At 39.5% G+C, this 14,835-nt stretch overlaps 2 protein-coding genes and 1 long non-coding RNA gene across 3 annotated transcripts; 1 reads left to right on the top strand and 2 right to left on the bottom strand.

Annotated features, from left to right (window-relative positions):
* Positions 1 to 1,187: 1,187 nt before the first annotated feature.
* On the bottom strand, positions 1,188 to 10,537 carry LOC109967801 (uncharacterized). Its single transcript, XR_002275988.1, has 6 exons — positions 10,492 to 10,537; positions 7,989 to 8,192; positions 7,788 to 7,897; positions 2,956 to 3,077; positions 2,191 to 2,335; positions 1,188 to 1,222 (listed from the first exon to the last, which is right to left on the bottom strand). It is a non-coding gene; the product is annotated as an uncharacterized LOC109967801 (long non-coding RNA).
* Positions 2,226 to 9,401, top strand: dnase1l4.1 (deoxyribonuclease 1 like 4, tandem duplicate 1). The gene is made up of 9 exons (XM_020613625.1): positions 2,226 to 2,307; positions 4,088 to 4,173; positions 6,359 to 6,447; positions 6,923 to 7,009; positions 7,426 to 7,538; positions 7,777 to 7,889; positions 8,044 to 8,201; positions 8,530 to 8,626; positions 9,001 to 9,401. Exons 2-9 carry the CDS (start codon positions 4,093 to 4,095, stop codon positions 9,067 to 9,069), a joined length of 807 nt encoding a protein of 268 aa, XP_020469281.1. The 5' UTR covers positions 2,226 to 2,307; positions 4,088 to 4,092; the 3' UTR covers positions 9,070 to 9,401.
* A 1,393-nt stretch (positions 10,538 to 11,930) lies between the features above and the next one.
* tma7 (translation machinery associated 7 homolog) lies at positions 11,931 to 14,803 on the bottom strand. Its single transcript, XM_020613579.1, has 4 exons — positions 14,670 to 14,803; positions 14,199 to 14,254; positions 13,579 to 13,666; positions 11,931 to 12,450 (listed from the first exon to the last, which is right to left on the bottom strand). The coding sequence occupies exons 1-4, from the start codon at positions 14,683 to 14,685 to the stop codon at positions 12,416 to 12,418; spliced, it is 195 nt and encodes a 64-aa protein (XP_020469235.1). The 5' UTR covers positions 14,686 to 14,803; the 3' UTR covers positions 11,931 to 12,415.
* Positions 14,804 to 14,835: the final 32 nt, after the last annotated feature.

Here is a 14,835-nt window from a genome sequence, read left to right as displayed (position 1 = left end):
ATGAAAGGGAAGGGGGATACAATTTAAGGGGTCAGTTAAATTTCAAAATTCATGCTATACGTACTACCAAAAAAAGATTCTGTATTTCAATAAGTGGAGTAAAACTGTGGAATAATTTAAGTGTGGACATAAAAAGCAGTAAGAATATTGATGAGTTTAAACATAAATATAAAGGTATGTGTCAATCAAGATATATGCAAGAAAAGGCTTAATGATTAATCAGACGGGAAGTAGAATATGTATTCATGTAGTAATACTGCTTGCAAACCAATGATGATAAGATGATGTTAGGGGGTAGGACTAGATAAGTCTAACTTCTTCCTACTCCGTTCAAGCATGTACTAGGTATAAGTAAATTGAAAATATTTTTGTGGACATGTCTGGAATTATGTGTGATTACATACTGACTGTTGTTACATGTTTGAAAGAATAAATAAATCAAATCAAATCAAATCAAATGTAGGGCCAGTGTCAATATTGTTGCTTCAAACTTCATACCCGGTGCCTACAATTCTCAGACAAAAATAGCATGATAACATCCCCATAAAAGCTACTACACATCAAAGTGTGTAGTAAAACCATAAATCTGTACTACTGCCTATTGCACTATTATATGTTACTGTACATAGTATATATTTATCATTGGAACTGATATTGCACATTCAAGCAATATCCTGAAGAAAACCAATGCTATTCTAAATGCTAGTGGTAGGTTTTCATGGTCAAAGAATCATATTGTCACAGTCAAACTATCATGGGAATAATGCGTTTAGGTGTAATGGCATTATGGGGATAGTGAGCTGCCTTGGCAGAGGTTTGTACTCTCTGAGTGCTGTCTAGTTGGCACTGATGTTGGTCATCCATTTCAAGAGACTGTGGAGCCCAGGAACTAGCAGGACTGCACAACTGAAACAGAGCTGCTGAGTATAGTGAGCAGAGACAGAGTGGGGGAGCTTCTCCTAAGATCCACTATCATTTCCACTGTTTTCAACGTGTTCGTCTCCAGTTTGTTGCGATCACACCAGCTGATCAACCTCCCGTCTACAAGCCGACCCATCACTGTCTTGGATGAGACCGATGACCGTTGTGTCACCTGTAAACTTCAGGATTTTTACAGAGGGGTCTCCTGAGGTGCAGTCGTTGGTGTAGAGGGAGGAAAAACAGCGGGGAGAGCACACATCCTTGGGGGACGCCTGTGCTGATAGTCCAGGTGCTGACGTTTCTGAAGATGAAAAACAAATTTCTTGCGTCTCATATCTTGAGCTGATATGATATTGGTCTTAACTTGGTCTAAAACATTTTCACTTAGTGGCTTTAGAGTGGGTCTCAGCTTGTGCAGAACAATCGACAGCCACAGCTGGGATGGAAGAGCCTGAGCAGATCTAATGGACAGAGGGCAGATGCTGTCCAGACATGAGCTTAGCCTGTTGCATCTACTACTGATAAAGTGCTAATCATGAGTGAGCGGTACGACCATGTCAAAACTGGGTAGCAAAGATAGTGGTGTAGTCAGCTGCACTGACAGCAGCCTAGCAATTCCACAGAATGAATGAGGAAGTGAAAGAGGACTGTTGTAAGGACAGGTTGTTAATATTATGCTGTCTTTTTGTATAGAGGCCAGATTTCTGTTTTAGAAACAAAAATATACAGAGAGAAGAAAAAACTCAAATGATGGAAAGTAGGTGAGATGGGAATGGCTGAATACGAGTTTAAATACAAAGTAATAAATGATCACTTAATCATCAGCCCAGACCATGCACACTTCAGCATCTGTCTACTTCCAGTATAAGCTGGGAGCTCTTGTAAACTGCACTTATCGTTACCACACTTCCTGTGAGTTTGTCACATGTCACTGTGGGTTCATGTTGTCTGATCTCTGTAGAGTTGCTGCTTGGCAACAGACAGCAGACAAACCCTCTCTCTCATGCAAATAGACTCATTTTAATGCCCTCATTTGTGGTCGCTTCTTGTGCTGAGAACAAAGACAGAGACAGTCGAGCAGCTCATGTTTCTATACACTTTTTTCTATACATATACTGTACTGTAGGTATGGGGGGAGGGGCGGAGTTACATGATTTGGTTTGTTTTCTCTCTCTCTATACACCCTGCCATTTCAACCAATCAAATTGTCTGTCAGCCTTTACAGTATGTTTTGCCTCTGGTGAGGACTACAGATCTGAGGGCACTTACTTCTTGTGAAGTCTACAAGGTTGTCCTTCTCTTTCTTCACTTTATTTCCCTTACTGGGAGTAAACAGATCCAATCTAAGGTCCTGTCAGCAGCAGCAGATCCTCACCACTCCTACAGGTGAGACACACCTTGTCTGTCTGTAGGTCTAATGATAGTAAAAAAATAAATTAAAAAATCTCCAAAAACTTGGTGATTTTTCTGCTTTAGATATGTTGAACAATTAACTACCAGCAAAAACAAATTAGTACATTCGAACAACTATTAAATAAATGTTGTGGTTTAAAAGTTGAAAGTCTTACAGAATACTCAAGAACTTCACAACTGTACTGAAGTACTACATTTCACACAAAACTACCTTACATGTAACATTAGCAAATAGCCACATTCAAGTGTTACCTCTCTACCAGCAAACAACATGAAATGACCTCAATATGACTAAATACTGTGTAAAGGTAAATATCTCTTACAAGTTAACAATGTTAACATTAACACCCTTTTACTACAAGTTCATATTTACTTGAATATAATTTGAAAACAGAAATGTTTGCAGGCATTTGGGATTTGCATATTTTCCACTTTCCATTTGTTTAAGCTACTGAACATACACAGTGTCTCACATTCTGTACTGCTTTGTTCATATATTGTGCTTCCAGACGGTTTCACTGATGACATGATGTACTTTGCATAAAGCCTCTTTGTCAAAAAACTACATTTTTAGATTGATTAAAAATGAGGGAGGCAACTTTGCTTTTCTTACATACTTACTATTAGTAGGGCAAAACAATTCAGGTTGTCCTGAAGATGCCACCACGGGACTGGCCATGTTGTTTTTCCTCTGCACGTTGGCCATCTTAGGACATCTCAGGCTCAGCTTGTCAGGCTCAGCTCTAAACACAAACACAAACCTGCAGTAAGCAAACAGCTGCTTATTTACAGATTCAGCTAATTCAAATTAAGACTGTTATTTATTTAGTCATATATGTGTCAGCCTGATGAATTAAAGTTAAATATTCACTGTCTTCAGCTCTGTTTTGGTCTCTACCAACCCATGAGAGGAATATCTGGCTTTGTAGTGGCTAAATGCTCCACTATGTTCCTCTAAGTAGTCAGATCATAGAACACTAGTAGAACTAGTAACTACTGTGTTACAGGTCTTCCTGCATTCAACATCTTTATATAAATGCAAGTACAAGTCAGTAAATGTACATAGTGAGTCAGTCACTGGTCTGGGATGTACAGTATGGCTGCTGTTTGACTTTGAGACAGTGCATTTGTTTTCTCTACGGTTCAGAAAAAGACAGACATGTCTAAGTACAGACTGGCTCTTACTCATATTTGTTTATCCATTTGCTTAAGAGATGATAAGTAAATCACACAGCAGGAGTCTAAAGGGTAGACTGACAGATTAGTGCTTCAAGCTAGTATAGTATATATAGTATATTGTGTTTATGTAAAGCATTTGGTTGCAGGGAGACTCAGTCAGATCATGGAGAGCTGAGAGGGGGTCAAAGGATTTTTAAAAAAATGTGACTAAACCTGTTGGAGGAGGTCCTAAATGTTTCCCTCAGCCCCTTTTGTTGAGCCTTCGATCTCAACAGGGAGTCAGTGGCACACAAAATGTAACTGTTATTAGTCAACTGTAATTTTGTGAAATTATTTTATCATGGTTATTTTGAACGGACAAGCTTTTTCCCATGACATTTGTTAAATTCTGTTGCCTATCTTTGTTTACTATGTGTATTTGTGCTGTCTTACACAGACAGGCTGAGGTGATAAGTCTTCAGCTTTTATAAGAAACAGCTGCCACATGCCTGCTCATGCCCAGACACAAATTAGCTCATTAAAAAGTTTCTGCCTCCTTCTTCTGTCTGTCTGTCTGTCTGTTCTTTCTCCACAGCCACCATGAAAGTAGCATCGTTTAACGTCCAGAGGTTTGGAAAAAACAAAGTGTCCGACCCAGAGATCCTAAAGGTCCTAGTTAAGGTAAGGGAACACACACAGAGACACACACACACACACACACACCATCATCTCCACTGTGATGATTAAAATACACTGCACAAAATTATATACGCAACACTTTTGTGTTTGCCCCCCATGAGCTGAACTCAAAGATCTATGACTTGTTCTACAGTATTGTTCAAAATAATAGCAGTACAATGTGACTAACCAGAATAATCCAGGTTTTTAGTATATTTTTTATTGCTACATGGCAAACAAGTTACCAGTAGGTGCAGTAGATTCTCAGAAAGCAAACAAGACCCAGCATTCATGATATGCACGCTCTTAAGGCTGTGCAATTGGGCAATTAGTTGAAAGGGGTGTGTTAAAAAAATAGCAGTGTGGCATTCAATCAGTGAGGTCATCAATTTTGTGAAATAACAGGTGTGAATCAGGTGGCCCCTATTTAAGGATGAAGCCAGCACTTGTTGAACATGCATTTGAAAGCCTGAGGAAAATGGGTCGTTCAAGACATTGTTCAGAAGAACAGCGTACTTTGATTAAAAAGTTGATTGGAGAGGGGAAAACCTATAAAGAGGTGCAAAAAATTATAGGCTGTTCAGCTAAAATGATCTCCAATGCCTTAAAATGGAGAGCAAAACCAGAGAGACGTGGAAGAAAACGGAAGACAACCATCAAAATGGATCGAAGAATAACCAGAATGGCAAAGGCCCAGCCAATGATCAGCTCCAGGATGATCAAAGACAGTCTGGAGTTACCTGTAAGTACTGTGACAGTTAGAAGACGTCTGTGTGAAGCTAATCTATTTTCAAGAATCCCCCGCAAAGTCCCTCTGTTAAAAAAAAGGCACGTGCAGAAGAGGTTACAATTTGCCAAAGAACACATCAACTGGCCTAAAGAGAAATGGAGGAACATTTTGTGGACTGATGAGAGTAAAATTGTTCTTTTTGGGTCCAAGGGCCACAGACAGTTTGTGAGACGCCCCCCAAACTCTGAATTCAAGCCACAGTACACAGTGAAGACAGTGAAGCATGGTGGTGCAAGCATCATGATATGGGCATGTTTCTCCTACTATGGTGTTGGGCCTATTTATCGCATACCAGGGATCATGGATCAGTTTGCATATGTCAAAATACTTGAAGAGGTCATGTTGCCTTATGCTGAAGAGGACATGCCCTTGAAATGGTTGTTTCAACAAGACAATGACCCCAAACACACTAGTAAACGAGCAAAGTCTTGGTTCCAAACCAACAAAATTAATGTTATGGAGTGGCCAGCCCAATCCCCGGACCTTAATCCAATCGAGAACTTGTGGGGTGATATCAAAAATGCTGTTTCTGAAGCAAAACCAAGAAATGTAAATGAATTGTGGAATGTTGTTAAAGAATCATGGAGTGTAATAACAGCTGAAAGGTGCCACAAGTTGGTTGACTCCATGCCACACAGATGTGAAGCAGTTATAAAAAACTGTGGTCATACAACTAAATATTAGTTTAGTGATTCACAGGATTGCTAAATCCTAGAAACAAAAACGTTTGTACAAAATAGTTTTGTGTTTGTACAGTCAACGGCAGACACTGCTATTTTTTTGAACACACCCCTTTCAACTAATTGCCCAATTGCACAGCCTTAAGAGCGTGCATATCATGAATGCTGGGTCTTGTTTGCTTTCTGAGAATCTACTGCACCTACTGGTAACTTGTTTGCCATGTAGCAATAAAAAATATACTAAAAACCTGGATTATTCTGGTTAGTCACATTGTACTGCTATTATTTTGAACAATACTGTATGTACACAAAAGGCCCATTTCTCTCAAATATTGTTCACAAATCTGTCTAAATCTGTGTTAGTGAGCACTTCTCCTTGGCTGAGATAATCCATGCACCTCAAAGGTGTGGCCTATCAAGATGCTGCTTAGACAGCATGCTTATTGCAAATTAAAATAGGTGAAGATTTAAGAGCTGCATCTAACATTTATTTTCATTTTATATTAAACTACAGATTGTATTCTGGATTAAATTAATGAAAACGTTCAGGATACTTACTGTAATGGTCATTGAAAATGAACATGAAAAACAGTTACTCAATTATCAAAACCACTGTCAGTTCAGCTTTAGAAAACTGAAGGATTAAAATGGTTAAGTATGCTGATAAACTTACTACAAATAAATAAATAACACACAATAGCACACTCTCTTTCCCCAGATTGTGTCTCGATATGACATCATTGTGATCCTGGAGGTGGTGGACACCAGTGGCGCTGCAGTGAAAACCTTGCTGGATGCACTCAACAAGTGATTAAGTTATTATTACACTCAGGAATTTAGTTCCCCGGGCGCTGTACAGTGCTTAGACACAGTGGTGCCTTGCTGTTAAATGCTAATTTCAGCATGATGATGTATTTGCAAGGTCAGTGCTAACATGGTGGTGTCAAGCAGGTATTAATGTTACCAACTTAGTTTATTATGTCAGCATGTTAAGAATTTAGTGATAAACCAGAGAACTAGACAAATTTAATTACCCTGATGGTGGCGCTACATGAAAACTGAAGAGATCAAAGTAATTAAAATTCACCCTGAGGTGACATTTATGTTTCATAGCAACCCATGACTACAGATGGTGGTGCAGTAGGACTCATCGTCTGGTGACCACGAGTGTCTGAAACAAATATCATTGCAATCTAACGGCTGCTGAGATATTTCAGTCTGAAACAAAGCGGTAGGCTGACAGAGGTGCAGAATAAATTACAGTATGATCGTGTCTATGTAGAGCCAAGAAGAAGAATCCCTACACACTGAAGCTCAGCAGCCGTGTGGGCCGAACAACCTACAAGGAGCAGTTCATGTTCCTGTACAGGTGAGTGCACCTGCAGCACACTCTCAATGCCCAGACTGAGTTCAGAGCCTGTGCAGCAGTTTCCGATGCGTACTGAAGCTGTGTGCAAGTGCCTGTTGCAGATAAATGAGTTAGAAAACTAATCTGAACACAAGCATGAATCTTTCCTAAATCTTTTTAGCCTCTTGTGGACTGAAAGGGGTGTGTAAAACATCTGCTCTTCATGAAAACTGTCCTGCTGGAATTCTAGGCAGTAATAATAGTGACAAGTTTTCATGGAAGTATTTTATGTTCATACAAAAATCCTTCATACATTGCTGCAGCAAAATCCACTTCTTCACTGTCCATCTATGCAGCGAGGATGATGTAAACAGTCAACACAGTGACCTTGTTTAGAGGTCTGTTAATCTGTTTAATGTGTGTGTGTGTGTGTGTAGGGATGACGTGGTTCACCTGGTGGACTCCTATCAGTTTGATGACGAGGTGACTGGGGGAAAAGACATTATTGACAGAGACCCCTACATTCTGCGATTCAAGTGCCCCACTTCAGGTAGAAGACATTTGTTGTACACACAGAATACACACTTAGAAATTGTTCAAAGGAGCAAGTGTCTTCAAAAAAATATAACCTTTTTGAAAATGCCATACTTTGCCCGTTTTCGTCTCTTTAGATTAGAGTTAGGATATGACATGATCAATGTAACAAAATGTTTACAGGAGGGAAAAGCGGCTGTGGGCTTTGTGTCTGAATGCAGAGGGGTGTGTGTGTGTGTGTGTGTCTACCACAGTGCTGCAGGACCTTGTGGTGATCCCAGTTCACACCAAGCCAGAGGACTCAGATAAGGAGCTGGACGAGCTCTACGATGTCTTCCAGCAGGTCAAGGGCAAGTGGAAGACTGATGTAAGGACCTGACAAAATCACGACAGACAGCTCAAATTATCCAGCACAGAATGTCATATAGAGAACTAACGTGCGGAAAGAAAACAAAATTTTACTTACTGGGCCCCTGTTGACACCTGCTGCACTTCTGAGTGTTGATGTTCTGTTTGCCTAGAACATCATGATCCTGGGCGACTTCAATGCCGATGGCTCGTACGTCTCCAAGAAAGAAATGAAACGCATCCGCATCCGCAGCGATACGAACTTCCACTGGCTGATTGGGGATGATGTCGACACCACGGCAAGCGCCAAAAATGATAACACCTATGACAGGTAACAAGCATTAACACCAGTGGTGCAAAACAATGATATAAACAGTTACCAAAATGTTGAACTGCTCCTTTAAGTTGCCTGAAAATAATGGGCAGGTTAACAGTTACAAAATTCAATTATATTTTTAAGGTTGTCTTTTTTGGGCCTCTACACTTAAGGCTTTGTTACTGTTTGAATTACATTCCTATGATTGTTTTTAGCTGTATGGAAGGGAAATTCCCCTTTGATGGACAGTAAAGTGAAATATTACCCTATAGTGTAGTGTGAACACCTCAAGAGACCAACTTTGGTAATATGACTAAAATGCACCCTGTATGCCTGCGTTCAGGATCGTGGTCTACGGAGACGACATGCTCGAGGCTGTTGTACCAAACTCTGCCAAACCTTTCAACTTCCAGAAGGCATTTAAACTCACACAGGAGCAGGTCTGTCGTTGTCTTCTCACTTTTATTTCAGAAAGCCAGAAATCAGTTACTGTGCTGACCTCAGTTTGCCATTACACAACAGCATATGAAATAACCAAATTCGGTTTCAAGATGACGTGTTGATGAAATGAAATGTTGGTGTACACCTTAGACTAAGTATTGATGGACAACACCACAGTTCCCACTAAAATGTTCATTAAACTTCAGGATTAACTGCCAGTTGGATTTTATATGTTAAATGATAAAGCTGAGGTTCTGTATTTTTGTTATTACTAAACAAATCCACAACTTGCCCCCACATTATGGTGTCCAATACTACCTGGTTCACATTCAACCAGAACTCTGTAAATGCTCAGTGACCGTTTATTTTCCAGGCTTTGAAAGTGAGTGACCATTACCCTGTGGAGGTGGAGCTGAAGTCCACAACGAAGGCAACCCAATAGGTGGAGGGTAACAGCACAATTATACTTGCATATTGTACTATTCTCATCTCATTTTCTATACCGCTTAGTCCCGAGCGGGGTCGCTCCTGGACAGGTCAGCGGTCCATCGCCATATTGTACTATTCCTACTGCAATTTATTAAAATGATAAAAATCTATGTAACACAAGCTAAATAAGTAGAAGAGTCTTCTTTGCTTCAGTGTGTTTCAGTGCAGGGGCTTCATCAGAGTGATTTACAGGTTGTGTACAAACACAGCTTGTCTGCTCTATATACTCCAAAAAAAGCTAAAGGTACAGTCATGTTACATCTCACCTCAGTGAAACTGTCCCACATACAATGTCAAGTCTAATGTGAATAATAAATAAAACAGACAAGTAATCAGAATAAACTGTGCAATGCTGCAGTTTATATTCTTGTAGTGTGGGAAATGTAACTTCTCCATTTCCAAACAGCAGAGGTGTTTCAACAAAGGTGAGCCAGCTGGAGTCTGCAGCTGTACACATGTACATCTTTATATACAGTCTGTGGGCCTGACTGTGGTCCAACCAGCTGCTGGACCACAGAGTTGCCATGTGGGAGCAGCAATTTTGGGCCTTCTGACTTTTCAGTGAAAGGTGACTCACCAATGGAGCAGTTCTACAGCTTGGATTGGGATTAAACTCTGTTTAAATCACCATAAGGTTATTACCTGCATTAAATAACTGGTTTTTAAAATTAAAAAATCCATTAAGGATTGTGTATCATTGAAAGAAAGGGCTGAAATGGGAAGAGCCTACAGAATGGGGACAATACTTCTGAATTAAGTCTCACTTCACAACTACTGGCCAAGGAGTCCTAACCCACGTGATGAGTCAATTTACCAGCACCCTTTAAAGTGGCTCTACCCTTATATTGTCTTATATAATGTCCTCAAAATCGCATAGTATTCCTTTAAAAGTCAGCCTCCCTGACCTGAGTTGGTGGGGCTTTTCTCTGTAGGTCTAAAACTGGCCACGGAAGAGGATCTGTCAGAAGGAAAAGCTCAGCCTGGAAACCCAAGTTAAAACCAGGAAGCCAGATCTGTGCAAAGAATTTAACATAAAAATAAAATCTGCTTTAACCTACAGCCACTGGGTGTTAACTGTTTCACACCAGACACTAGCTGTGCAGTTCTCTAAACCTCAGGATCTTAGTTTGTTGCTGACTGGTCGAAACCCGGAACCGGCTCAGGCGGTTGTGCAACTGTGTTCGGCTGTTGAAACTGATGAGATGTGTTTGTGTGAATAACGACTAGAAAAACGGGAGTGTTCTAAATGTTTTGAGCTGGTGGCACATGGACAATCTAGAATTAATCTGTAGAGGAATATTTTAAGACCATGGTGTTTCTACTTCAATACGTCTTCCACTATATATTTACTGACGTGTAAGTCAATGCAGCTTACCTGGACCCGGGTGAGCTCAATTGTTGTAGTTGCTTCTTCTGTGGTGTTTTGCGACAGTTGGCGTCCTTAGAGCGGCCGCCGCCTACAGAATCGGAGGGTCAAGCATTAAATAACCCTCGACGTTGCATTACTGACCCCTACTGGATTTAAATCTGCTGCAACGCTTCACAGCAAACGTTTTGGCTTTGCATAAAAAGAACTGATGAAATTAACATTAACATCAAGCATATTCCATTTAGATCAGACAATTCCAGGGTCCATATTGTGCATGCTGGCTACACTGGGACGGCTTACTGGGACAGTGAATGGGTAAACTGTCACAGACAGGTTTCATCAGGACTTTTATAAAACCACACAAAATGCAATTTAATAGCCATTTGTTCAGGCTAAAGTATGAATGACATCAATAAAAACCAACAGGGATTTTAATGTTTGGGATTACTTACCAAGTTCATACATGTCTGGACACTAAACATCTTGTTAAACTTCCCAGCAGCAGGATACAACAATTTCTAATCACATAGTTAATCATTAAACACAACCTGAAAGTGGATAAGTGGCAGAATTTAATATTATAGGGCTAATAATTTCAAGTTTATATATGAAATTTCAGATGTTAAGCTAATTTTGGCCAAAGTCGCATAAAAAAATATTTTGATAAAGAGCCGACCTTTGTAAATTAAGACTTAATATTTGCGGCAAAAACATTATGCTTTTAAAACTTAAGGCCCACTTTCTTCACATTCCAAAACCAATATATGATACTTTTTGCCAAAAACTGTAAAAACACACGAGCCATTTCATTTCCCTCCACTGAGATTAACATGGGTTTCAATGTACTCAAGCTTTCATATTCAAATGTGCTGCTATAAAGATTATATAACCAGAAACACTGAAAATGTTATAAACACATTCACTTCTTCAACACTGTACTGCATTTTACTAAGACAGGTTTCTAATAATTCGTTTGGCATCTCACAATACAACTGGACAGCAGCACAAATTAGTCATAAAACTGAATCAACAAACATTAAAGCCTTCATGCAGGTAGATTTACTGCAGGATGCTCGTAGCTAGTTGTACCTAATAAACTGGTAACTGAATGGGTTTCTCCACACTACTCTGTATACAGCAAACCTGTTACACATGTAAATCAATTCTAATGTATGTGACAGACTAGCTGTTGGACAATAAAAACACAAATTTCTCTTTAAACAATTTTAGCCTGGTTCATCCATCCAAGCTGACGTTGTAAGCAAAGCAGTGTGAAAACCTAAAGCTTCCTGCCAAAGTCAGTGCAGGTTATTGATTAAATGAGGCCTGAAACAGTTAATAACTTGGGGTTTCAAAGGCAGAAAACACTACTACTACTTCCTTTAACCAGTTTGATGATTGAGTTTGTTGACCAGTTCTTTTATAACAACTGAAATAACAAGCAGTACTTACAAAAACTTTATTGGAATCTCCCATTATACAGTAGAACAAAAATCTCAAGAAAAAAAAAACAACTTGGGGGCAGTTTGTGTATCTGAGAAGGTTTCACATGGACACAAAGCGAAATACAGTTGGGATTAGGACTCTTCAATGCTTAGCAAGTCTAAAGGTGCAGACTTTCATTTCTAAACCGGTTCTGAAGAAGTGGTCAGTGTGTGTAATTGAGTGAAGAGTTCAACAAATTTCACAGTGTGAAAACTAACTACATGAGTTGGGATGTGTGTACCAGATGTGACTGGTAACAGATATTCCTGCTCCTGAAATTCTCAAAAACTACTTAAACTCATGTTCTGTACCTGTTCACCACTGAAGAGTTCTCCAACAGGGCGGAACCAGGTTTGTGTTCAACAGAGTAATATTTCAGCAAGCATACAAACATTGCAGACACAGAAAGAGAGAGGCTGGGGAGCAAACGGATGTCAGTCAGCTTTTACTTCTTGCCCGATTTCTTAATGCCACCACCAACTGGAGGGGAAAAGGACAGGAAACAAATAATTGGGTGTGTAAGCAAACCTCCAATTTGATCAATGAATACCAACAATGCTGTTAAAGTCTGTGAATCCCAGAGACTGTTCTTGTGTTTGTGACTGAAAGGCAGACAATATGTGTAGCTGCTCCGAGTTCATGTGAACAATGGCATACGAGGTGTAAAGGATCACGCAACCACATTATAATCCAGACTGCATTTGGACAGTTTATATTTGTGCTCCAGACTTCAAGCTTGAAACTAAATAAATAATAGTGCATCATGCTGCCAAGACCCAGCTTTTTTGAGTAGGGTTATATCTAGATTGAAAGAACTTAAAAACATATTGCCTTTTATCTTCATGACGCTGTAAGATTTATGTTTTATGGTTGTAAGTGCTTGTGTTTTGTTTGCACGTCTGTAATCACTGTTTCTGAGTTTGGCCGTCAATGACTGGGTTAAAATCAAGATCAAAGATTTTTTTATTTACCATTTTATTTATATTACCATTTAGGAAACCAAAAATTAGAGTAAAAATATACTAAAATGAATAAGACAACTTAGTCAAAGTGGTTATGAACAGATACTTGGCAGGGCAGTGTTGACATACTGGACCACAAATATCACAGTATCTGACAAGAACTGTACCACGTCTCTACCACCACCATCCATCTATTATCTATGTATACGGTGCAGGGTCACAACAGGGCTGGAGCCTGTCCCAGTGTGGTGGGTACAAATGGACAGGTCTCCATCACACTCAGTCTCACATCTACAGGAAACCTTTAAAGAGGTTTGTTGAACATGCTGGATACATGGTACCTGACACTGAATATTCTGAGTTGGTCTGTTGGCTACATATGTGTGAATAAAGGCTGATAAAAATACAGTATGTGGCCAGGAAAACTAGACAGTTTTAGTTTACTATTGTTAGGAGGAGGCGGCAACACCTGTGGGCCGGTGTGCCAATTTATGACATGCACACTATAATAACTTTAGTGAGAGACATGTTGTTACAATGTGTTGGGTTTCTAATTTGTTATTTTGTAATAAGAAAATGTCTCATTGCGTCAAAATGATATTGTAAAAATGGAAACGTTTCTCATCTACCCTTGTTGAGGTCTTACCCAGAGGTCCTTTTCCAGAAGCTTTGGACTTCAGTGCCTCCATGGCTTTCTGCTCTTCCTTTTGCTTCTGCTTGAAAGCCGCTTCATCCTGCAGAAACATTGTCACTTTAGAAACTCTTTTACTATTCATTCCACTCCTCTTACATTTAGACTGCAAATAAGTTATTAAAACTGTTCTTGCAATTAAATTATTAATCGTTTTAGCAGAGCAAAACGACAATACTGTGACACAAAGGTAAAAAACAAACCCAAAAAACAACCCAGGTCAATTTCAAATTGTAGTTTACACCAGACGAAATGGGCACAATTAAAGCATGTGGCTTTATTTTTCATTATTTTTTTATATTTTGTAGACTAAATGTTCAAGCTAACAAAGAAAACAATCATACTAGAAAATGTCATTTCTGAAGAAATTGGTGGTGGTGCTGCTGCTGAGATACCTTGAGCTAAAGTGTGTTGCTGCCTGGTGGAAAAGCTCAAGCCTAACTGTGCACGAAACAATGATTAAAAAAAACATTTAGGAACCTTGAGAAGAACATACAGCGGGACTGTTGGCCCGGCCATCCCACCAATTAGGTCATGATGGATAAATTCGTCTGAGAGGCCAGAGCGACACTTACTTCGTCCATTTCCTTGGCCTGTTTCTTGGGTGCCTTCAGTGGTTTCTTTTTGCCACCTGAGGAAAATAAATGCTTGTTATATCACTTAATGGTCTGGCAAAAGTGCTTAACTAGAAAGAGTAAACTGGAGTTGTTGATGTGACCAAAAAGCCACCACGATAATGTACTTAGCCTGGCTATCGGGACATATTCCGACTGTACAAAAAACCTTGTAAAAAAAAAATAAAAAAATACCCGCCTTTCAATACGACATTTCAGTGCACCAAGAAATTTTATATGCCTATACTGACGAAGTAAAAATGCATTAATATGAAAATAATTTGATGTGATTTGGCGAAAGAGAACGGCGCTCTCTTTAGCAGCATTTAGCAACAGCTAGCTAACACGCTCCACTGAATCTTATTACGTTATTAAAACTTGTCTTTTATGATGATCACAATGTTAAGCTGAGCCTCGGAAGAAACATCTCACCTTCTCTGCCAGACATATTTATCAGTAACTATAGTTGTCTGAAGAAAAGAAATAAATGTGTTTTTATTACAAACACAGCCACCTAGCTATCTTTTTAATCCGCACTATAAGGACCCCGGTGATCTCTTAACCGGAAGTAGAAGGGCCACTTTGTGCCTGACCGAAA

This window comes from Monopterus albus, unplaced genomic scaffold (assembly GCF_001952655.1).
Source record: "Monopterus albus unplaced genomic scaffold, M_albus_1.0 scaffold135.1, whole genome shotgun sequence".
Classification (NCBI taxonomy): Eukaryota; Metazoa; Chordata; class Actinopteri; order Synbranchiformes; family Synbranchidae; genus Monopterus; species Monopterus albus.
This window is presented reverse-complemented; position numbering and strand designations above follow the sequence as displayed.

Coding starts and splice junctions, on each gene's coding strand:
- dnase1l4.1 (XM_020613625.1), top strand. CDS start 4,093: ATGAAAGTAGCATCGTTTAACGTCCAGAGGTTTGGAAAAAACAAAGTG. Junction 7,539..7,776: donor ATTCAAGTGCCCCACTTCAG/GTAGAAGACATT, acceptor TGTCTACCACAG/TGCTGCAGGACCTTGTGGTG. Junction 7,890..8,043: donor AGGGCAAGTGGAAGACTGAT/GTAAGGACCTGA, acceptor CTGTTTGCCTAG/AACATCATGATCCTGGGCGA.
- tma7 (XM_020613579.1), bottom strand. Junction 13,667..14,198: donor AGGCCAAGGAAATGGACGAA/GTAAGTGTCGCT, acceptor ATGTTTCTGCAG/GATGAAGCGGCTTTCAAGCA. Junction 12,451..13,578: donor TTCTGGAAAAGGACCTCTGG/GTAAGACCTCAA, acceptor TTTCCCCTCCAG/TTGGTGGTGGCATTAAGAAA.